This window comes from Panthera uncia, assembly GCF_023721935.1.
Source record: "Panthera uncia isolate 11264 chromosome C1 unlocalized genomic scaffold, Puncia_PCG_1.0 HiC_scaffold_4, whole genome shotgun sequence".
NCBI classification, from domain to species: Eukaryota; Metazoa; Chordata; class Mammalia; order Carnivora; family Felidae; genus Panthera; species Panthera uncia.
In genome coordinates, this window is record NW_026057585.1 from 20,857,177 (window position 1) to 20,881,667 (window position 24,491).

General features: G+C 38.5%; 1 protein-coding gene across 3 annotated transcripts in view; it reads right to left on the bottom strand.

Moving 5' to 3' along the window:
* Nucleotides 1-24,491, bottom strand: part of MFSD14A (major facilitator superfamily domain containing 14A) — a 42,938-nt gene that overhangs the window by 8,918 nt on the left and 9,529 nt on the right. For 2 of the 3 annotated variants that reach the window (XM_049616734.1, XM_049616735.1), the window contains exons 2-8: nucleotides 17,315-17,410; nucleotides 9,579-9,641; nucleotides 8,696-8,823; nucleotides 6,531-6,645; nucleotides 3,787-4,005; nucleotides 3,399-3,512; nucleotides 2,568-2,639 (exon numbers count right to left, since the gene is read on the bottom strand). In XM_049616734.1, the coding sequence (XP_049472691.1) occupies nucleotides 2,568-2,639; nucleotides 3,399-3,512; nucleotides 3,787-4,005; nucleotides 6,531-6,645; nucleotides 8,696-8,823; nucleotides 9,579-9,641; nucleotides 17,315-17,410 (807 nt within the window). Of the gene's footprint in view, nucleotides 1-2,567; nucleotides 2,640-3,398; nucleotides 3,513-3,786; nucleotides 4,006-6,530; nucleotides 6,646-8,695; nucleotides 8,824-9,578; nucleotides 9,642-15,590; nucleotides 16,190-17,314; nucleotides 17,411-24,491 lie in introns of those variants that run through there. The other variant, XM_049616736.1, reaches the window with a different exon arrangement.

Consider the following 24,491-nt stretch of genomic DNA (forward strand, 5'->3'; position numbering starts at 1 on the left):
TGTAAGCTCTGTGCTGCTACAGAGGAGGCTCAAAGACACAGATATTCCACTGGCTTCAGAGTTCAACCGTAAATGAGTTATTCTCAATGTATACTTGAGATAAATGAGAATGCAAGATAATTCTTCTACCTTTGGGGTTATATATTATACTTAACATTTTAGTTCATATAATGACACAGCAATGTAATTATCAGTATTTCTATGTATGCCACATACTTCCTCTCACCTGTTTTTGAAGTCCAACTGATTTTCTGACTTTATTTTTAAATGTGAAAATTCATCTCAAAAATTGTATTTCTATGTAGGCCTCGAAAGCTAAATGGTCATTTAAGTGCCATATTCCTTGTGGATCGCGTACATAATGTCTGCTGTAGCATCAACGCTGGATGGATGGTGCCTCATTTCTTCCCAGACTCAAGGCACTATGAGTGCTCTAAATATAAACCCAACCACGTGCCTCCTGTATTCACATGTCTGCCCCTCTGGATTCTCAGCTCTTTGAGACTGTTTTCCACCTTGTGTCCTTTGTGCCAGGTGCCATCTACTGACTAGAGGGAAAATTTCCTCTGAAGCACCCTCACATCACTCAAGCGTTCCGCAGGGTTACTGCCTGAATTTATTAGGCACCTGCAGCTTCCATGACCAGTTACATATGAAATGAAACTTCCTAACACTTTATAGCTATAAATCTCTTAAGTGTCAGAGTAAATGTTAGCTAGTTCTCTTCATCTAAATCTTCAACAAAATATTCACAATCTCACCAATGTAAGAAAAAGATAAGACATCATGAGCAGGTAAGATTTATCCCAGGATTAAAGATTGGTTTAACACTTGAGAATTCATCAAGCTCTACTCTATTTGTATAGTTTCCTTGGTGTTATGCTTCAGAAAGGTGTTTTTTCAAAAGCTATTTATGCATACAGGCAACAATATATTTTCCTCCAAAGCTCAAGTGCACTTTTCTGATAGCCAGGATGGAATGCAACATTACCTCTGATCAAGGAGCTTCAAGACAAAATGGAAATTAGAAATAGTACTAATACTGCCATGTGTACGCATGTGTGGGTCTTGGGGATATTACAGAATTTAAATTTAAATTTGACGTTTATCACTAGACCTACCAAAAAATTCATAAATGATGAGATCTGCAGAAGGAATCCTACACCCAAGAGATGGTGAAACATACTAGAATCCTATTAAATGGACTCTGCATTTCATTTTAAGAACAGAATAAAACAAAGCTGTAATCTAGAAGACTGGATTTAAGGTGGGAGAGAATGTTAGATCATCTCAGAGTCTAGAAAAAACAAAGCCAAATAGGAAGAAATGTTTGGGGCTTTTTCACAGAAAGAAGGACTGACAGAAAATTCTGGCCACTGGAGCACAGTACTTGATTATGGAACAGAGACAGTTTCGAGGCAAAGGTGAAACATCTCCTAAGGAGATCCAAATTACTGGGCTGATTAGTATCTTATTCATCAGACAACCACGGGCTACCAACTGGGTTTCCAAGACAAATAGCTCGTGCCATTCCTCTGCTCAAAACCCTCTAATGGCTTCCTATCTTCCTGTCACATCTTAGGACAACCTGTGAGGCCCCAGATGATCTGCTCCCTCTCCACCTTTCAGATTCCATTTCTTAAAGGTCTCTCCTTTGCTCACCGTGTGAGAGCCGTACTTGGCTCCTGGCTGTTTCTTACACATGCCAGGTACAGTCTGTCCTGAGAGTTTTATTTCTGTTCCTGCTGCTTAGAATCCTCTTCTTCCAGATATTCCCATGGCTTGTTCTCCATTCTTTTGTGTTTCTGCTCAAATGTCACCTTGTGTCAGCAGGGCCTTCCCAACCCTTCCAAATAAAATTAACACCCAGCCCCCAGTCAATCTCTAGATCCCCAGTACCATTTTTCTTTATAGTTTTCATTACACCTGATATGTTTACATCGACATATTTATTAGTTTTCTCTCTTATCCCACAAGAATGCAAACTCTACAACGGCAGGGATTTAATTAAGTTCACTGGTATATCCCCGGTGTGCAACACATGGTAGGTATGCAATAAATATTTAAGGACTAACATAAAATATTCTACTTTGGGGCACCTGAGTGGCTCAATTGGTTGGGCGTCTGATGTAGGCTCAGGCCATGATCTCACGGCTCAAGAGTTCAAGCCCCATGTTGGGCTCTGCGCTGACAGCTCAGAGCCTGGAGCCTGCTTCAGATTCTGTGTCTCCCTCTCTCTCTGCCCCTCCCCCGCCTGCACTCTTTCTCTCTCCCTCAAAAATAAACATCAAAAAAAAAAATTAAAAGAAAATATTTGACTTTATGCAGGTAAGCAGTGTAAATCAAACTATTTTTCTGGTTTAGACATCATATGTTGATTAATATATGTGTCAGTCCCCAAAATCTGATCAAGACTACACTTAACAAAACAGGAGTTTCTGAACCTACAAATCTCAGATTCCTGACACTCGTGACTCCATCAAGAAAGTGTCACCTGAGTATCACATAAGGCCCATGTGGATGGTCAACCAGGAGTAACTATCTCATCACTCTAAAAAGAAACTCACCTGTGCAATAATGGAAAGAATGCCAAGGACTGCTATAAATGCTGCAACACTTTCTGGTGAAAACTTCATTATCTAGAAGGTTTCCAGAAAAAGCAACATTAATTAGTAAAAAAGCACAACAAACACCATACTAATGCAACTATTTGTACATTAACATCAAATGGGCACCAAACTACTTGAACATTAACATCAGAAAAAGAAAATACAACTCATTCATAACCAAAGAATTCTTCAGAGGAAGAATCTGGCTTTCACTGAGAACCCAATCCTAACTGTTAACATACTAAAAACAAAAGCTACTTAATTTAGATTAGGTAAATCTAAGTCCCTTGATCTAGACTTAGATTTAATAAATTGGAGACAGCTATCAAGCACTCTGAGTCCGTTTTACAAATAAGTATCGCGCTGTTTTGTGCTTTTTACAGGTCTTAAAAAAGGCTTGACCATGCTTGGTAAGATTAGTGTTAAGGAGCAAAAACTAACACTCTCATTATGGCTAGCTGCTTTGCTAATCCATGCTCTAAATCACAAAGAGACTGGAGTAAGTGAATGGATTTCAAGCTTCCCATCACGTCTATAAGCAACACATAAACTCAAGCCACATACATCGACAGGATAATCATATCTTTCTGCATAAGCCAAAAGTCTTAAGAGATATGCATAAGGATCATAAACCACACTACACAGGAGGAGTTCTAGCGAGCCATTATTTACAAAATAGGACTCATTTAAACAGTCCCTTCTATTATAGTGCTCTCAAGATTAAATATTTCTGTTATTAAGGCACTAAACGATGGAAGAAAAGTCCACCTTGGCAGAATAGGATTTTACCTGTCTGAGGTATAAAAAGAAGCTGGAATATTGGCCTGCCTCCGGTAGGTAGGAGAGAAACACCGTAATGCAGATTAGCAGCACTATGGAATCTTGGCCCACTTTTTTTAAGGACTAGAATTAGAAAAAGACAGATATAAGGTTTTATACCCAAACACTGACCTGCTCTTAAAAATATACAGTGTTATCTTCTGGCAGTGTACATACAGATACCCAGCTAGCTTTTAAAAATGTATTTCATCTTCCCCAAACTATTCCAAAAAGTATTTAAAACATTTTTAAAAATCTGTCAAGATGTTTTCCCCAAAGAAACATCCACAACAAAATATCAATATTGCACTGAATCATACATTCCCTTTTTTGCCAAAGGAAAAAACAAACTTTTTACCGCAAAGGGGTCAGCCTGTTCCCAGGAAATGGGTGCTCCCCACGATGCTGGCCGCATCTTCTCAGGCAACGACTCTGGCACAGCAACAAGGATAAAACAAATATCTAGCAACGCTATTGCTGTGGCCAGGACCACCACCAAGCTGTCCCCGTATACTCGTCCAAGGTAAGCTCCGATTGCAGGGCTGGTTACCAGACTTGCGGCAAATGTTGCTGACACCTGTGACAAGTAAAGGTCGACAGGAAGAGATTAGTCAGTACAGCCTGACTCTACCTCAGCACCACGTAGCTCAGATTTCTGTCAGTCCTCCTGTCGCGCCCTCCCTCTCCTGCCTCTGCCATTTGTCTTATGCTCTCTTCTTTTGCAGGAAGAGAAAAGAATTAGATTTTTTAAGTATTAGATTCTTGGGGCATCTGGGTAGCTCAGTGGGTTAAGTGTCCGACTTCAGCTCAGGTCATGATCGCATGGTTCATGAGCTCGAGCCCCGCATTGGGCTCTGTGCTGACAGCTCAGAGCCTGGAGCCTGCTTCAGATTCTGTGTCTCCCTCTCTCTCTGCCCCACCCCCACTCACGCTCTCTCTCTCAAAAAACAAATAAACATTAAAAAAAAAAAAGTTAGACTCTTAACTAAAAAAAATACGTAATGGCCTGAAAGAAGTCTAAAAAACAATGCTCTGAAGAAATCCACTGCCACTATGACTTTTTTCCCCAGTATTAAAATGAAATGTATGTTTACCTTGATGCATATTTAAGACTGGCTGAAATAAAGCTTAAAGACTTTGACATTTATCTTCTCATCAGAGAGAGTGTTAAGCGCTAGGATAAAACTGAACTTGGCGATCTCTTTAGGTGGTGGAGTTAGGAAGGATGGGATCACAGGTCCTTGGCATTTAATTTATCACTAACCATGTCTAAAACTCTGAGGAAGTCCAGACACCTCTGGTGAAGATGCAGATTAAAGAGGACACAGGTGAAAAATTTAATTCTGGGGCACCTCGGTGGCTCAGTCAGTTAAGTGTCCAACTCTTGATTTCAGCTTAAGTCATGACCTCATAGTTCATGAGTTCGAGCCCTGTGTCTGTGTCCACAACGGGCTCCACGCTGCCAGCTTAGAATTCTTGCTTTCCCTCTCTGCCCCTCCTGCATGCATATGTGTTCTTTCTCAAAATAAGTAAATAAACTTTAAAAAGCAAAGAGTAACTTATTCTCAGACATGTCTGGCTTATTAGACAAAATGGCCTGCACATCAGCAGATGTGACAGCAAGTAACACCTGACAGAGACTACACTCTGTAGAGGATAATTAGTGACCAGTGTTGTAGTGCAGGAGTTTCTGCTCCCCACCCTGTGTTTTATTCTCTTTCTAGGCCATTTTTGACTTTTTGATGGAGGATCTAACTTCATAGGAGTGCTTATTTGTAGCTGTTTATTAAAAACTGCTCAAAAGAAGCAATTTGATTTCCAAAGGTCAATTATTTGACAAGTACATAACATTCTAGTAACTTTAAATATCTAGCTATCGGCCCAAGTATCCATCAGCTGATGAATGAACAAAATGTAGTATAGTCCATACAATGGAACACTATACCAAAGTGGAACTCCTGATAAATGGATCAACATGGATAAACCTCAAAAGATTATGCTAAGTGTAGACCCAAAAGACTACGTGTTGTATCATTTCAGTTATGTGAAATTTCTATTCAAAGCAAAACTACAAACGTAGAATGATTGGTGGTTCGTTGCCTGAGGTGAGGGGTGGAGACAGATGACAGACGGGCTGTGGGCTGATGGAAATGTTCTAAAACTGGACAGTGGAGGTATTTTGTTATGGCAGCTCTAGCAAATTAAATACAGTGGGCTGTGGTCTCAGAGGAACTTGGGTATGAGCATGGTTCTGGAACTTAAGTGGACAAAGGAGCAATGGCTCTCGCTGCGAGGGTCACTGAGATATCGTATTCACAGAGACCATGTATTCGAAGCAGTGAGCAAAGGTCCAATTAGAGTGTAGGTGTTTCATGTCATTTCCCTTCTCCTCCATTCTCCTCACCTAGTGGCCTTACTTTTCTGGTTAGACAGAGGACCACAAAGAACACCTTCCCCGCTGTTAGCTGCATCTGTATTATTTTTACAAGAATTACCTGTCATTTGCTAGAATATGCCTTTAATATATAAAGCCTCCAGGTTGAAAATTAATTTCAAGGATCTGGCTATGACCAAAAAAAAAAAAAAAAACAACCTTTAACAAAAACCACCTGGATTGTGGTCATGGTTGCACAACTGGAAAAATTTACTAAAATTCATTGAATTATACACATAAAATGGATGGGTTTTATGGTATGTAAATTATAACTCAATAAAACTATTTAAAAATTTTTGGGGTACCTGGGTGGTTCATCAGTTAAGCGTCTGACTCTGGGTTTTGGCTCAGGGGTTTAAGAGAAAAAAACAGATGAACATAAGGCAAGGGAAACAAAAATAATATAAAAACAGGGAGGGGAACAAAACAGAAGAGACTCATAAATATGGAGAGCAAACTGAGGGTTACTGGAGGGGGTGTGGGAGGGGGGATGGGCTAAATGGGTAAGGGGCACTAAGGAATCTACTCATGAAATCATTGTTGCACTATATGCTAACTAATTTAGATGTGAATTTTAAGAAATAAAAAATAAAATCTCAAAAAAAAAAAAAGAAATAATTAAAAAAACAAAGTGTTTTCCTGCAGCTACAAAGAATAAACAAACATACCAGTCCATATGCCATACTTCTTTCATGTTCTTGGGTTATATCTGCTACATATGCAAATACCACGGAGAAAGTTACTGCAAAAACCCCAGAAACAGAGATAACAGCGAAGTACCACCTAGGATGTAAAGACAATTGACAAAAAACAGATTAACATTACCTTAACCTTCCTTTATTTCTGTAAGTGAGTTAGAGTAACAGCTTATTTCAGGCAACGGCTTAAGTCATCTATAAATCATAAGCCACAGATATAATGAAAACAGCATTAGAAGTGGCCCTTCAAAAATAATTCAGCTACTAAGCGGGAATACTTAAAATATATTTAGATCAATATTTCACCCAAGTAGTGTACTGTTAAATGGCTTTGTTGTTGTTTCTACTAAAAACAGCAACAAACTAAAGTCTATTATAATTCATCCACTAGTACTTCCCACCACAGCACTACACAAAAAACAAAATTCAGTAAATAAAATGGAGGAATGTTACTCTCTATTTATTTTATGCCATATATATAGAAACTAGATGTTATTCTATAAGCTATCTTTAGCTTTTCAAATGTTGGCAAAACAAAAAATCAGTCTTTACATAGAAGAAACCTGTATGTCAGTTCACAAATGAAACTGAGAATAATTACTATAAAGAGTGAACAAAATATTAAAAAAAATTTTTTTAATGTTTTATTTATTTTTGAGACACAGAGAGAGAAAGAACATGAGTGGGGAAGGGGCAGAGTCAGAGTGAGACACAGAATCCGAAGCAGGCTCCAGGCTCTGAGCTGTCAGCACAGAGCCTGACGCGGGGCTCGAACCTACGTTCCATGAGATCATGACCTGAGCTGAAGGTGGACGCTTAACTGACTGAGCCACCCAGGTGCCCCAAAAACTATTTTAAAAAGAGCATACTACAGGAGCATTTGGGTGGCTCAGTTGGTTAAGCGTTCAACTCTTGATTTCAGCTCAGGTCATGATCTCATGGTTCATGAGTTTGAGCCCCAGGTCAGGCTCCACACTGACAGCACAGAGGCTGCTTGGGATTCTCTCACCACCCCTTCCCCCCCCCCCCCCCACCACTCCTTCTTGAGCATGCGCACAGGCATTCTTTCTCTCTCTCTGAAATAAATAAAACTTAAATAAATAAAAAGCAAATTGCATTTTGGTATTTATGATTTCAAAATAACTGGCCAGGAGGAAGAAATTTCTATTGTCATGCTGAATGTTTTAAAAATCATGCATAATCATAATGAACTTTCAGAATATTCTACTAGGGCTTTACTGCTTACTAAATTTTTTCTAACACACTGATTTCTACAGCAAATTTTTTGTCCATCCTCTGGACTCCTTTAGTAAGATTTCATTTGTGTGACTAGCATTCATCCGGAGTTTGGCCTTTAGAATTTTAGCTAACTAACCTACAATAGGAAGAAATGTAGGATTCTATCTATGATGTAGGATTAACTAACATTAATACGCAGTGGAGTAGAACATAAGAGAATTAATAACTCTACAACTACACTGAGCTCTATTATCTCAGGAAAATCATTCTCATTGTGAGCTTCCCTCCCTTCCTCCTCAGTGAAAATATCCTGATTTTAATTAACATGGTCATGAGCCCAGCATCTTGTAACAAGGAGCATATGCTTGAAATGTGACCAAAGGGATGTAAGCAGAGGTTGGGTGGGAATTCTGTAGTTTCCATATAAGAAGGCGTTGTGCTCTTCTAGCCACTCCCTCGTTTGCTGCCTGAAGTGTGACACAAGCTGACGCTCAGGCAGCTTTTAATGACAGCAGCTTTTAATGACAGCTTTTAATGACAGGCAGCTTGGAATGAGAATGGCAGCACATTCAACTCCTAACTTCTTTTATACGGAGAAAGAAATAAGTTTCCTTGATATTAAAGCAACTAGTATTTTGAGCTGTGAAATCCAAAAAAAGGTTAGCCAATAGTCTACACACTTCCTACAGTAGCATCCAGTTCTGTAACCTTTATGAGCTGTTGCTTAGCCACTATATTTTTAAGGGCCCTCTATTGTGTTGAAGAATAAACATGTTGGAAGAACAAAATTAAAATCTACATAGGTAAGATGGCGAAAAAGTGAAAGAAATAAAGGAATATTTAGAAAACAATGAACAGAATGATGTTTAACTGCTATAATCTGATTATGTACATACCATGGGCTGATCTTCATTAAAGGAATTGGGGCACACGTGAAAAATACTGTTAGCAGCAAGAAGGATTTCCGGCCCCAAACATCAGAAAGAGCACCAATAAGTGGGGCACTGAGGAATGACAACAAACCCTAAAGAAAGTAAATGAAAATATGTATACTATGTATATCAATGACCAAAAAGAAATCATTCTACTATCCTAGAAGAGATTTTTTAAAGTTTATCTCTAACATAAATATAAGTATCACTAAACTAGATAGCTTATTTTTCCTCTATATATAATTTAAAACTTCCCGAAGATTATCTAGAATCACCTGAAGGGCTGTGGTTGCATATTAATATGAAATGCTCTAATGAATTCTCAGTCACAATAATTTGACACTGGCAATTCTAGGAAGGTATGTTAACTATCTGTTTTTATATCCACAGGCTAATTACCTGTTTATAAACCTTGTTGATGAAATGGAATCAAGAATAAAGACTATAGAATACTCAAGACATTACCATACAGTTTTATACTTATTTATGCATTTTTCAAATAATTCTTTTCTCTTCAATCTATATTCTTGTTGCTGGTTTATAAAAGCATTCTAGGATAAAAATGCCAACACATAAAATACAGAAGTCTGTAATGATGTGATTTATCATTATACAGAGTTGGCTATATTTGAGCCAAATCATATTTAAAACCCAGTTCATGTAAACAATGAATAAGTAAGTAAATAAATAAAACCCAGTCCATTTTTAAGTGTTAAGTAATCCCTAAGGATACACTCAAAATTGTAAAAATTAACAGTGAATTGGTCCATTAAGTAACAATAATATATGGGCAGAATTATGCATGAAAGTGTATGTGTGTATGTGTGCATTATATCACTGACCCTACCTTTACTCCTTGAATTAAGCCATTCATCAGAAATGTATGTTTAGGAAAGGTTTCATGTAATACCTAAGGAAAAAACCAAAATACCACATTTCAGTCTCAGCAAAACTTACACATTTACATTTTAAAACATCCCTTCATATAATTTTATCTCTTATAAATTTTTGGATTTGTATGACACTACGCATATGAGTAAATACTAATAGTACCAAACATTTATTTGGCATTTACTATGTCACAAGGCACTAAATTGGGCACTGCACATGTATTAATTCCTTTTATTCCTCATAATGACCCTGCAAGAAAACTGATACAGACGGATGTTAAATGTCTTATACATGATTACATAGTTAGTATGTGGCAAAACTGAAGTTGAACACAGGAAGTCAGGCTTGAAAGTCCATGCTTTTAATCACGATGTGGTGTCTTCACTGTTTGCCACATATAACTGACTAACAACTCCTTTACAGACAGGTATATTATTTAAGATAGGGAACAGGGCAATTTTAATTGCCAAAAAATGAATCTAGAAAGATGCCATAAAGTAAGAAAAAGAAATCCAACCTATGAAAATGTATAACAACTTATTCTATTCTTTCTAAGACATGGCCTCAAAACCACATGGCATCGATTTGTTCAATGGGCAGCAAGTGAGCCACTGGGAAGCCACTGGTTGAAAAAGCAACTGAAGGTAAAAGTTACTAAAAAAATGAGAAAGAGTAGCTATCATTTTTACAGCCTATGTGTCAGAGTCTTTCTATATACTTTTCATTCTAACAACATTATGGATTAGATAAAATACCACTTTACAGATGAGGCGACTGAGTTCTTGCCTAAATTAAAAGCCAGTGCTTCCTTGGGGCACCTGGGTAGCTTAATCATTTAAGTGGCTGACTTAGCTCACATCATGATCTCACGGTTCGTGGGTTTGAGCTCCGCGTCAGGCTCTGTGCTGACAGCTCGGAGCCTGAAGCCTGCTTCAGATTCTGTGTCTCCCTTTCTCTCTGTCCCTCCCTGCTCGCACTCTGTCTCAAAAATAAATAAACATTAAAAAAAAAAAAAGAAAAAAGCCAGTGCTTCCTCCATTATACCATCCTATTTCTCAATAAAAACAAGAGAGAATGGCAACATGGGAAAAAGAAAGTTGGGAAATCTCTACAGGAAGAAAAACTATGCCAAGTGCACTTACTGACATCTTTTAAGAAAAACCTTTAGAAGAATTACAATGTTCCCTTTTCTTCAGTTACTCTTCTGCCAAAAACTGGAAATCTAACAAAAATTAACTTATATGTAAAAACAAACAAAATTAGAAATGTTTAGTCAAAGAAAATCATTAACATGGGAAAAATCACGTGTTTATGATATTCGTATATTTTGTCTGTATTTTCTGAGGATTATTTCTACCTCATTTATTTCTTTAATTTTTAGAGAGAGAGAGAGTGTGAGTGGGGAGAGGGGCAGAGGGAAAAAGATTCTTAAGCAGGCTCCGTGCTCAGCGAGGAGCCTGGCATGGGGCTTGGTTCCATGACCCTGGGATCATGACCTGAGCCAAAATCAAGAGTCAGATGCTCAACTGACTGAGCTACCAAAGCGTCTCTCCGTATTTTATATTACATATATTATATATTTTCTCAACTGAAGGCAATTTTGAGCTCCAGGGATCAGATGCCAATGTCTGAATACATTTTTGATCATCAAAACTTGGTTGTGGGGGAGCTATATTTAAGAGGTAGAGATCAGTGGTGCTGCTAAACACCCTACAACGCACAGGTCAGCCCCCACAACAAATAATCAGCCCAAAATGTCAAAGCGCTGAGGCTGAGAAACCCTGTTTTTACTTATAATAATGACCATGGATCTAAAGAGCAGGTTTGCAAACTTTCTGTAAAGAACCAGACAGCAAATATCTGTGTAGGCTATACAGTCTGTCACCAGTATTCAACTCAGCAAAAACAACCACAGACTATATGTAAATGAATGGATGTGGCTGTGTCCCAAATAAAACATTATTTGAGAAAAACGCGCTACTGGGGCGCCTGGGTGGCTCAGTTGGTTAAGCATCCAACTCTTGGTTTCGGCTCAGGTCATGGTATCTCACGGTTCATGAGTTTGAGCCCTGAATCGAGCTCTGTGCTGACAGGATGAAGCCTGCTTGGGATGCTGTCTCTCTCCCTCTCTCTCTCAAAATGACTAAGTGGGCTTAAAAAAAAAGAAAAAAGAAAAACAGGCTACTAACAAGATTTATAAGATTTGCTCTGGCCATAGTTTGCCAGTTCTTGCTTAAGACTGAAACTCCTTAAAGGGTATCCTGAAACCTTTTGCAACAGATCAAATCTAGTTTTCTTCCAATAATTACTAAGAGCTGGGGCGCCTGGATAGCTCAGTTGGTGTAGCGTCTGACTCTTGATACTAACTCAGGTCATGATCTCACAGTTTGTGGATTCAAACCCTACATCGGGCTCTGTGCTGAAAGTGCATAGCCTGCTTGGGATTCTCTCCCTCCCTCCCTCTCTCTGCCCTGCCCCCACATGCGTGCTCATGGCACAAGCAAGTGTGTGTGCTCTCTCTCTCAAAATAAATAAAAATTTTTAAAAAGTAAGTATTAAGGGCCAAATCTTCCTAGGGACAAAAAAATGTGTGTCACAAAGAATAAAGGGCATAATGAATATGTACAAGATGCTTTATAATATGCTAGACCTTACTGCTAATGATTCACTTTGCCAAGCCACCTTCTATTCAATCAATCTAGTCTCTTCACTGTTTTCAATATTCCCGGGCTTTCCAATATTCACACTTTTATAAATGACATCCTCTTCTTTTGAATGTTTGCTCCCCTTATCTTCTCTATCTATCTAAATCAATCCCCAAACCTTCCAAATTGCTCCTCTGCTACCAAACTTTCCTGTACAAAGCAATCAATTTCTCCTTTAGGGCCCAAAATAAGTGATTACAGCACTCATGACAGTCACATAGGGTTTGTGAAATTTCTTTTATCACATACTAAGTTACTTAGCTCTAATATTTTTCAGTTTTTTAAAATATATATTTCCTTTCAACTGTATTTCAGACTTAAGGGCAGGTACTATATCCATTATACCTTGCATTTAGTATATCTTTATCTTGATTAGTGACTCACAGAGTACCTTCATGTAGTAACTGTTCACTAAATGTTCATAATTATCTGATAATACTGCTTTCAAAGTGATTTAATAACACAGAACAATTATGCAATTTAGTTAATGTTACAAAATAAAAACCTTCACAACCCCCAAAAAAGTATAGTTAAATTAAGATAAACAAACATCCCTGTTTAATTTTTTTAATTTGAGAGAGAAAGAGAGAGGGAGGGGCAGAGAGAGAGGTAGGGAGAGAATCCCAAGCAGGGTTCACACTGTCAGTGCAGACCCTGACTCAGGGCTCGAACTCACAAACGGTGAGATCATGACCCGATCTGAAATCAAGAGTCAGACACTGAACCAACCGAGCCATCCAGGCACCCCAATCCCTGTTTGATTTTTTTTTTTTTAATATTTAGTTTTGGGAGAGTGCAAGTGGGAGGAGGGGCAGAGAGGTGAACAGAGGATGTGAAGCGGGCTCTGTGCCGACAGGCTGATGGCCGTGAGTCCGATGTGAGGCTTGAACTCACAAACCCCAAGATCATTATCTGAGCCGAAGTCAGATGCTCAAACTGACTAAGCCACCTAGGTGACCCCGTTTGATTTTTAAACAAAATTTTAACATGTAAAGATTTTGATCTGAGGCTCTTTTAGCACCAGACTTAGAGCTGAACAGGAAAAGGTGTAACATTTCCCAAGAAATTTTACAAATCTTGTAATTTATGGAATTAAAATTTTTTTGAGAGTAAATAGTTCTTAAAATATTAATGCCTTAGGACTATCTCTATAGCAAAGGCTACTAGGCCATTTACATAGAAGAGATGCTGTGTATCTGAGTGTATGGTCTTAATCCATAACACAGACTGTGCCTCTAAGCAGCCTAGACCATCAAACACTGGGCTAGTATTTTCAGAACCATAGGTCAAAAAAGTAACCCACTTCTAGGCATTATAGATCCTAAACTTACTGTTATTAATCATCACTGACTGAATATCCACTACCCCTTAAAAAATATTTGGCAGTGTAAAATTCTTCTTTCTGGTTAATGTAAATCCCCTTGGTGGAGACTTTACCATCCTCTCTTGGGCAGGCCCTCCACACAGCTTTTGTTCTTTCACTATGTTCTAGGAGAATACAAGATTCTAGAAGTTCTTTGAGTTTAAAACTTAAAGACAACTGAAACCACATGAAATTAAAAAAATCTTTAACTTCACATTAATTCTGAAAACTAAGGAATTTATTAAAATTCAAAACATCATAATCCTGTTTATTATCATTAAATATGCCTTACCATTGCTTCTCTGTTAAATGAATCAATTCAAAGATCTTTGAAATTTAAAATGTTGAAACTTTATAATTTTTGAGAACTATGTATGGAAAGAAAGATACTGACTTAACATATAAATAAACTGAATTATACTTCATCCTCATTCTCCCTTTTATACGTTAAGAGCTGTGACCCTTTAAGAGGCACCATTTATAATCAGTTTCAAAGCACGTAAGACATAAAATGTTTAAAGATTAACTGATTTTTAGAAAGGGGGCGAAGTGCTATGACTTGGTGCCTTCTTGTACCTCGACACGCACCCCCGCCGCCCGCCACACCAACACAGGAGTTGGGAGTAAGGGAGTACAGGAGTCCAAAACAAAGAAGACTGCCAACAAAGTCAACAACAAAAACTTGTAAGCAAAAAGCCTCAAAATGAGCAAAACCTTTTCAGGCCTGTACTGAGTTAATATACTGGTTCTTAATTAGTGATATATACTAGATATAGGAGAATCACTTCTAAAAAATCCACGTCTGAGCCTCACTCTTGAAAATTCAGATTTCAGCAGGACAGGTTATAAGGCCCGGGTATTTTGAAGAAACTCTCCAAATATCACTGATATTCACTTCTAGTAAAAAATCACTGACTAACAGCACATTTTTAACTGCTGAAAATGTTCATCTCTGGTTGGCTAATTTGTCTTAATGGTGAAAGTGAAGTTCATACTGAAGCCAAGCTCTCTTATCCAATGCCTGAAGGCCAAAGTACCTGAAAGCACCTGGAATATAACAAATCTCAGCATTCAGATACAATCTAATGTCTACAACTCAATCCTTGTTTTGCCTAGTTCTGTCCCACACCATCCTCACAAGGATTTCCCCATCACACGAGAAAAATATAGAACACAAAAACTGAAATTATTTAAAACATGCATATAATATTATAGATGAGAAAAGAATTAGAAAAATAAAACTCTAAGCCTAATATTCATTAAACTTGATAGTTTTCTTTCCTGAGGACACTTGACTTTAAAAATATTAATGAAATAAAAACTGAAAAAGGTAAAGGATTAGGATTCTCGTTTCGCCATTTAAAAATTCAGATATAAATGACAAAAATGGGAATTAAGAATAACTGTTATAACAACCATGGGGGGAAAAGTCTTGCTATACATCAACTGGCAATGTTATAGATATTATTACAAAAAATATAATCATGCTAGCAAAAAAAAAAAATTAAGTCCTCACAAATTGGCACCTTTTATTTTCCTGATCAGAATTCAATTCTGTATTTAAAAAAGAAAAAAAATCAAAAGCACTAAACATTTTTTAACAAAAAGAATTAAAAATACACTAAGCACAAAGTTAGTTTTCCCATAACTATGATAAATGAAGTCTTTATGTCTAAATAACTGGATTCTTTCCTTGTTCTTAAAGAAGACAGTCTCTGTCCAATTAGGAAAGAAAAATACAAAAGTTAGATAAAAAATAGGCATATCTAAAGAATACAAACCAGAAGCAAATTTTAAAAATTGCCATACACAAAAAGCTTTTTTGATGGCTTGTGAACAATTTACCCAAAACATTTTAATCTCTCTACTTAGCTACTGTTTGGACTGCCAATAACCTTACCTAAAACCTGGGTATAAACCACCGACTGCCAGCATTCCCCCAGGCTGAGCACTGGAACAAAGCAAGCCTAGTTTCAAATACGAACTCTGCAGTTTACCTTCACAGTTGTAGCAAGTAAGTTGCTTAATTTTCTAAACCTTAATTTTCTCAACTCTATTATCAAGCTAATACCTCACCCGTAAGGTGATTTTGAGGATTAAAAGTGAAAATGTATTTAAAGTGCCTAGCACAGTGCCTGGACCCATCATAACATAAATCAAAATATACTGTTTACTATCACAAAGCTCAAGTAATTTAAATCATAGGACTGATGATCTACCAGACATTTATATGTTAAACTGGTAGTAGATTATAAAAAAGCACACGAGAACATTATGAAGGCTAACAGAAAAGTGTGAGACCACATAGTTATCACAGCACCTCAGTGGCCCATGACATCAGGTTATTACAATGTAAAGAAGTTACAAATGTCATAATGAACTTGCATCACCTGATCAAGTTCCAAATCAGACTACATGGATTATGAAGGCAGGAAATGTGTACATTAATTTTTGAAGGACTTCCATCAGAAATTATTAACAAAAACAAACAAAAAGATCAGACATTTTAAAAGTTCACATTTCAATCTTGACAATCTATTAATGTAAAACTGATGACCTACTACAAGTAAATCTTTCTTAAAAAGTAAAAGATCTCAGTGAAAACATATTCAAATCAGCATTCTTACAATTATATGTTAAGGAACTGTCATTATTCAGGGAACTAATCTCACTTGCAATGCATGGTTTATTATAGAAGAAACTGTATTTATGTGACATTTTCTTTTCTTCTGGTTTTAACAGTATTCATGAATATACCCTATATGTTCAAAATAATTACTAAACATCTGTATTTTATGTAGATCCAGTAATGATTATGTAGCCATAAAATAAATATGGAAATATATGGAACATAAATTTTCTTTCTTAGAACACATATCTACTTATATGATCATCCAGTTTATTTATAAACAAACTTTTTTATAAAAACCCTTTTTGTGTAACAATGAACAATCTCAAAAAAATATAAGGAAGCATATCTCTCTAAAATTCTACTCTTCTAGATCTGGTAAGTTGTATATTTATCCTAATTACATCTTTCAAGATACTACTGACTTCTGCCATAATGACTCCTTTGTTTATTCTATTCCCCACCAATAGGAGAGAACTAGCTATCAAGGGGTAGCAAGGATGTTTGGGCTGGCAAGGATGTCTTTTCTAAGGTTCCCAACCTGGGAGTATGTGGGCAAAATCAGCTTAGGGTTGTGAAAAGAAATGATCTTCTTAGATGGTTACCTTTACAGCCTTAGCCTAAACTAAGAGAAACTTGCATTTGGAAAATGCAGCTACATTAATGAATCTCAAAATAATAATACTGAGTGATTCAGGTCATAGATACCATCTTTCCTAAGCCTGTCAGTTTAAGGATCCCATCCACCCTATCCAGAGTGTGGGCTGAGTCCCTGCTGACCCACGTGTGGCGTTCACAAGAAAAACCGCACCCAGCCAAGCCTTCCCAAACAGTAAAGGAGAAGTAAAGATTGGAAAAGACAACTAAACCAGGAAAAGATAGTACCTGAAGGGTTGACAATATTGGCACAAGAATGAACTGTGAAAAGGGCCACGTTTTCCCCCAAAATTGAACAAGATTTAAGTTCACAATAAATAAATTAAAAGATTACTTACCACCAAGGTGGGTGCTGTCAATAATCCCCAAGCAAAAAACTCCAAAAAGATGACGATAACCGCATGATAAACACTAGGAGAACCTATTCCTTGAGGCTATAAAAACAGATTTTAAAAAAGTTAACAGTGCATTCCAGAATCACTAACAATTATGGCAATAGTCAATATATGTTTATTGAGAACATACATGTATTGGCACTATGTCAAACATCTGGACACTCGCTATCCCTGTCCTCAAAGTGACAGGGACAGACAAGGAACAAATACATTATAAAAGCACAGTGTGCAGAATCCAAGGTAGGGATAGGAACATCAGACTTCCAGGAGGAACACTAAAACGATGAAAAGGTGTAAGTCACACAAGACTGAGAGGTAGGAAGGTGAACAAGAGAGATCAAGGCAGCAGCCTATACAAGGCTTGAAAGCAGGAGGCATTACAGGACTCATATAGTTCAGTACAGCTACAACACAGGCCGCATACCAGGAGTTCGAGAGATGAGCGAGAGGCACACAGGACTAACTTCCATGCAAAGGAGTCTATATTTGAAGGCCATGGGGAGCCGCTAAAGGATGATACGATTCATGTGACCAGATGAAAGTTTTAAGGAAGATCAATTTGGCAAAGGCGTAGCAGATGGATGGATTAAAAGGGGGCAAAATGGAGGAATATTAACAGGAGGCTCCATGGGGCACTTGGGTGGCTCAGTTGGTTAAACATCTGGTTAAGCATCCAGTTAAACATTTGGTTAAACATCCATCTTTGTTTCAGCTCAGGCCCTGACCTCACAGTTTGTGAGTCGGAGCACGGCATCAAGGCTACCAGGCAGAGACTGCTTGGGATTCTGTCTCCCTTTCTCTCTCTCTGCCCCTCCCCTGCTTACTCTCTCTCACTCTCAAAATAAAAAAACTTAAAAAAAAAAAAAAAAAAAACCCACACAGGAGACTCCTGCACTAATCTCAAAGCATAAATGAAGCACGTGGCAAGAATTGTAACAGATATTAACATGGCTCAAAAGCAGAACAGTCCTGGGGCGCCTGGGTGGCTCAGTCAGTTAAGCGTCTGACTTTCGGCTAAGGTCATGATTTCATGATTTGTGGGTTCAAGCCCCACATTGAGCTCTGTGCTGACACAACTGAGAGCCTGAAGCCTACTTCAGATTCTGTGTTCCCTTCTCTCTGCCCCTCGCCCACTCATGATCTCCCTCTCTCAAACATAAACATTAAAAAAAAATTTCTTAAAAAAAAAAAAAGGCAGAAGAGTCCCCAGAGTAATACGTGAGAGATCTGGGATTGATATACACAAGACAGGCACCTGGGTGGCTCAGCCAGTTAGGCATCTGACTCTTGATTTCGGCTCAGGTCACGATCTTATGATTTGTGGGATCCAGCCCTGTGTGGGGCTCTGCGCTGATAGTGTAGAGCCTGCTTGAGATTCTCTCACTCCTCTCTCTGCCCCTCCCCCGTGCTCGCTCGCTCTCTCTCTCTCAAAATAAACAAACTTAAAAAGAAAAGATTCTCTCTGATATACACAAGAAAGAAAATACAAAAATTAAGTTTATACTGCTCCAAGCAATGTCTTAAGAATTACTTTAGTTGTTGAATTTCATATTTTAAGGTAAATATTAAATTGATGGAAAGCAAACGACCTCTAACATTAACTCAGTCTCCACTAACAGGTTTCTATAATAAAAAGTTTAACCAACACATATTACAATGTTATACTTAACTTTTAAAGTATATTCAATAGTCTTATGTGGAAACTATGAAGTGTTTGGATTTCTCTATATACTAAAAATGATGCCACATCATTTTTAATATCGTCATGATATATCATCATTATTTAAAAAAAACAGTAACTCTCCCAACTTGCAGAATTTAGGTCCCTGAAAACTCCTTTGGTAGAACGTGCAGTTTAGGAACTTGAGACACAAGAGGTAGGGTGGAGAATGGGGGACACAAGAGTTGAAGGACCATGGGTGGGAATGAATTTGTTCAATATTCATGCAACAAACATTAAACAGAGCAGCTACTATGTGGCAGAGATGCTGGGATTACAAAAACCATTAAGACACACTCCCTGAGCTCAAAGAATTCACAGTCTAGAGAGGAAGGAACCTCATTATAAATCATCTGCTTATGTGCAAATGCAATAAAAGAGACAAGTTGGGAAGCAAGAAAGGAATATTGCAAGAAAAGGAGATAGTGTGGACAATCTCATCAGAGAAAACCATAATGAAATAGACAAGGGCCATGACAGTTTAGGGCTGATGGAGAATAAAGTCATCATGGAGTAAAGAAAGGAAGGCAGAAGAGGTAGGTAGCCTGTAAGCCTTGTTAAGGAGTTTCTCTTCATTAGAGCCATAGTGAACTATTAAAGGGTTTCAAGCAAGGGAATGGCATGATTGGACCTGCATTTTTCAATACCTCATGATGATTTCCTCAAGTTTGTAACCAAGCAGCAAACTGCATGTAAAATAAGGTTATTTCAAACAGTTGAAACAAGAGATGATGAGGGCATGGAACAGAGGAGTGGCAAGGACGCTGAAGGGGAGGGAATGGATATAGTCTTTAGAATGTGAAATAGGCAGCACCTGATAAATCTGGGAGGGAGAGTGAAGAAAGACTTCCCAGCTCTTTTCTCCCATAAGGCTCAGATTTACTTCAGGTCCTATCTAAGACATTGCTCCTTGTACTTGAAAATTTCTACTGTTTTTTGAGGGCTGACTAAACTAATTAGCATGAATTCTGATGTTTGAAACCACCAGAGTGGGTGAGATTATCGGGAGAAGAAGTGGAAAAAGAACAGTGGGTTAAGACCAGACTCTAAGAAACACCAACATTTAAGTAGCGAGCAGAGGAAAATGAACCATGAAGAAAATAAAGAAGGAACAAATCAGAGAAATAACAGGAGATTTAAGAGAATACAGTGTTACTGAAGATAAAGGAGCAGTTTTAGTAAGGAAGGGGTGATGTGCAGTACCAAACAGAGCAAGTTGTTAAGGTAAGGTCAAAACATGTCTTTAGGATTGCTAAGCCCCAAACTGGTTTTGTCCACCACCACATACACTCAGCATCTAGTGAAAAGCCTAGAACTTCTCAGGACCCTTAACATGCTAATTTACATTATGAATTTCCAAAAAGATACAGTGAACACTGTATTCCAAACTTGACAGAATCCTTCTTTCATACAACAGACAGTATCTCACGGCCATCTGAGTTCCTTGTAAAACTATTTGGGAAATACTGATAAAAAGTAAGATAATGATCGGACTTCAAGCTGTTAATACAAAGCTGTAATCATCAAGGCAGTATGGTACTGGCACAAAAACAGACACTCAGATCAATGGAACAGAATAGAGAACCCAGAAATGGACCCACAAATGTATGGCCAACTAATTTTTGACAAAGCAGGAAAGAATATCCAATGGAATAAAGACAGTCTCTTCAGCAAGTGGTGCTGGGAAAACTGGGCAGCGACATGCAGAAAAATGAATCTGGACCACTTTCTTACACCATACACAAAAATAAACTCAAAATGGATGAAAGACCTAATCGTAAGACAGGAAGCCATCAAAATCCTCGAGGAGAAAGTCGGCAAAAACCTCTTTGATCTTGGCCACAGCAACTTCGTCTCCAGAGGCAAGGGAAACAAAAGCAACAATGAACTATTGGGACCTCATCAAAATAAAAAGCTTCTGCACAGTGAAGGAAACAATCAGCAAAACTAAAAGGCAACCGATGGAATGGGAGAAGATATTTGCAAACAACATATCAGATAAAGGGTTAGTATACAAAATATATAAAGAACTTATCAAACTCAACACCCAAAAAACAAATAATCCAGTGAAGAAATGGGCAAAAGACATGAATAGACACTTCTCCAAAGAAGACATCCAGATGGCCAACTGACACATGAAAAAATGCTCCACATCACTCATCATCAGGGAAATAGAAATTCAAACCACAATGAGATACCACCTCACACCTGTCAGAATGGCTAACATTAACAATTCAGGCAACAACAGATGTTGGTGAGGATGCAGAGAAAGAGGATCTCTTTTGCACTGCTGGTGGGAATGCAAACTGGGGCAGCCACTCTAAAAACAGTATGGAGGTTCCTCAAAAAATTAAAAATAGAACTACTCTACGACCCAGCACTACTAGGTGTTTATCCAAGGGATACAGGGGTGCTGTTTCAAAGGGGCACACGCACCCCAATGTTTATAGCAGCACTATCAACAATAGCCAAAGTATGGAAAGAGCCCAAGTGTCCATCAATGGATGAATGGATAAAGAAGATGTGGTATACACATACACACACACACACACACACACACACACACACACACACACACACACACAATGGAGTATTACTCAGCAATCAAAAAGAATGAAATCTTGCCATTTGTAACTACGTGGATGGAACTAGAGGGTATTATGCTAAGCAAAACTAGTCCGAGAAAGACAAATATCATATGACTTCACTCATATGAGCGCTTTAAGATACAAAACAGATGAACATGGGGCACCTGGGTGGCTCAGTCGGTTGGGCGTCCGACTTCAGCTCAGGTCATGTTCTCACTGTTCATGGTTCAAGCCTGGTGTCGGGCTCTGTGCTGACAGCTTGGGGCCTGGAGCTTGCTTCCGATTCTGTGTCTCCCTCTCTCTGACCCTCCCCCGCTCATGCTCTGTGTCTCTCTCTCTCAGAAATAAACATTAAAAAAAATTTTTTTTTAAAGGGAGAGGGGCACCTGGGTGGCTCAGTCAGTTAAGTGTCTAATTCCGGCTCAGGTCAGGATCTCACTGTTCGTGAGTTCGAGTCCCCCAGTCGGGCTCTGTACTGACAGCCCAGAGCCTGGAGCCTGCTTCAGATTCTGTGTCTCCCTCTCTCTCTCTGCCCTGCCCCTACTTGCATTCTGTCTCTCTGACCCTCAAAAATAAATAAACATTAAAAAAAAAAACCAAATGAACATAAGGGAAGGGAAGCAAAAATAATATAAAAACAGGGAGGGGGACAAAACATAAGAGACTCTTAACTATGGAGAACAGAGGGTTACTGGAGGAACTGTGGGTGGGGGGAATAGGATAAATGGGTAAGGGGCATTAAGGAATCTACTCCTGAAATCATTGTTGCACTATAATGCTAACTAACTTGGATGTAAATTAAAAAAAAAAAAAAAAAAGATAATGATTATATAACAATGTGTATAAACATACACACACAGCAAAAAAGGTGGAGGGAAATGATGTGTTAAAAGTGGCTGTTTTAGGGGGCACCTGGGTGGCTCAGTCGGTTAAGCGGCCGACTTCGGCTCAGGTCACGATCTTGCGGTCCGTGAGTTCGAGCCCCGCGTCGGGCTCTGTGCTGACAGCTCAGAGCCTGGAGCCTGTTTCAGATTCTGTGTCTCCCTCTCTCTGACCCTCCCCTGTTCATGTTCTGTCTCTCCCTGTCTCAAAAATAAATAAAATGTTAAAAAAAAAAATTAAAAAAAAAAAGTGGCTGTTTTAGGGGCACCTGGGTGGCTCAGTTGGTTAAGCGTCTGACTTCAGCTCAGGTCATGATCTCACGGTTTATGGGTTTGAACCCCGCATCAGGCTCTGTGCTGAGAGCTCAGAGCATGGAGCCTGCTTCAGATTTTGTGTCCCCCTCTCTGTCTACCCCTCCCCTGCTCATGCTCGTTCTCTCTCACTCTCAAAAATAAGCATTAAAAAATTTTTTTAGTGGCTGTTTTAGTGAAGAGGACTCAATCAATTGAGGAAAATGTCAGGAAAGGCTTCTCAGGGAGGTAAATGATATTACCTGAGACTTCAAAGTTCAGTGGGAAATATACTGGGATTGTCAGATGTGTATGCGTTTGGGTGCAGGATGTCAGTGGAGGGGAATGATGGCCAAGAGCATCTGAGGGAAAGGTAAAGGGAACAGCATATGCAAATGCCAGAACACAGGTAACAGCAAAACCTATTTCAGTACCTGACGTCTAAGGAGGAGAGTGGTAAAAGATGAGGCTGCGAGGTGAGGAGAGGTGAAACTGAAACGGTGACTGGAGAAAGTCTCTTAAGTCACATGAAGGCCTTTAACTTTCAGGCAGCAGGGTAAATGAAACAATTCAAGAGAGAAGGTAACATCACATCATAGGACTGTCTTCTTGGAACATAAAATTGCACTGCACTGTGGCAAAGACTTTGAAAGGGAGGGAGGGAGGAAGACCAGAAAGCAGGCTATTGAAGAAATATAAGGCGGGGGGGGGTGGGGGGGTGGGGGGGTGGAGTGAGGGCTCGCCTGAGTGGTTCAGTCAGTTAAGTGGTTAAGCATCTGACTTTGGCTCAGGTCATGATCTCACAGTTCATGAGTTCAAGCCCCACATCGAACCCTGCATCAAGCCCCACACTGAGCATTGTGCTGTAGCACAAAGCCTGCTTCAGATCTTCTGTCTCCCTCTCTCTGCCCGTCCCATTCCCTGCTCATGCTCTCTCCCAAAAACAAATAAACATTTAAAAAAAGAAAGAAACACACAAGAGAGGTAATAGTAACTAGAATAAGACAGTGGTAGTAGGGATGGAGCAAAGTGAATGGAAACAAAAAACACTTAGGAGGTTGAATCAAAAGGACTCAGTGGTTGACTAGATGTAGCAGGGGTCAGTAAGGGAAGATCAAAGATGAAAAGGTAAGATTTCAGTGTCTGGCTTAGTCAGGCAGTGAGAAAGGGGAAAGAACAAGAGATTAACACATTTTTGGCAAACCAGTTTGAGAAAAACATGTACAACATTAGCTGAATTTGAAGGCAACAAATTGAGAAAGATAGGGAAGAAATAAAGATTAGTATCTAGGTAAAGCATTCATAAGAAAACACAACAACACTAAGACACCACAAAAATATAATAGATAAAAACAATTTTAAAAGCAGCTAATAATATTCTATCCTATGGAAATAATCAAACATTCAGAAAAAGCTCTACCATCATAAAGATGGTCATGGCAGCATCATTTATAGTGGGAAATATGGAAATCTAAATGTTTAACCTTTAGTAACATCTATAATCAAATCACAGTGTGTAAATCAGAATAATATGCAGCCAAAAACTGTTTATGGATAATCTTTAATGATATGTGGAAATGCTTATGGCAATGTTAAATTTAAAAAATATAAGTGGGAAAATAAAAACAAAAAAAATAAGT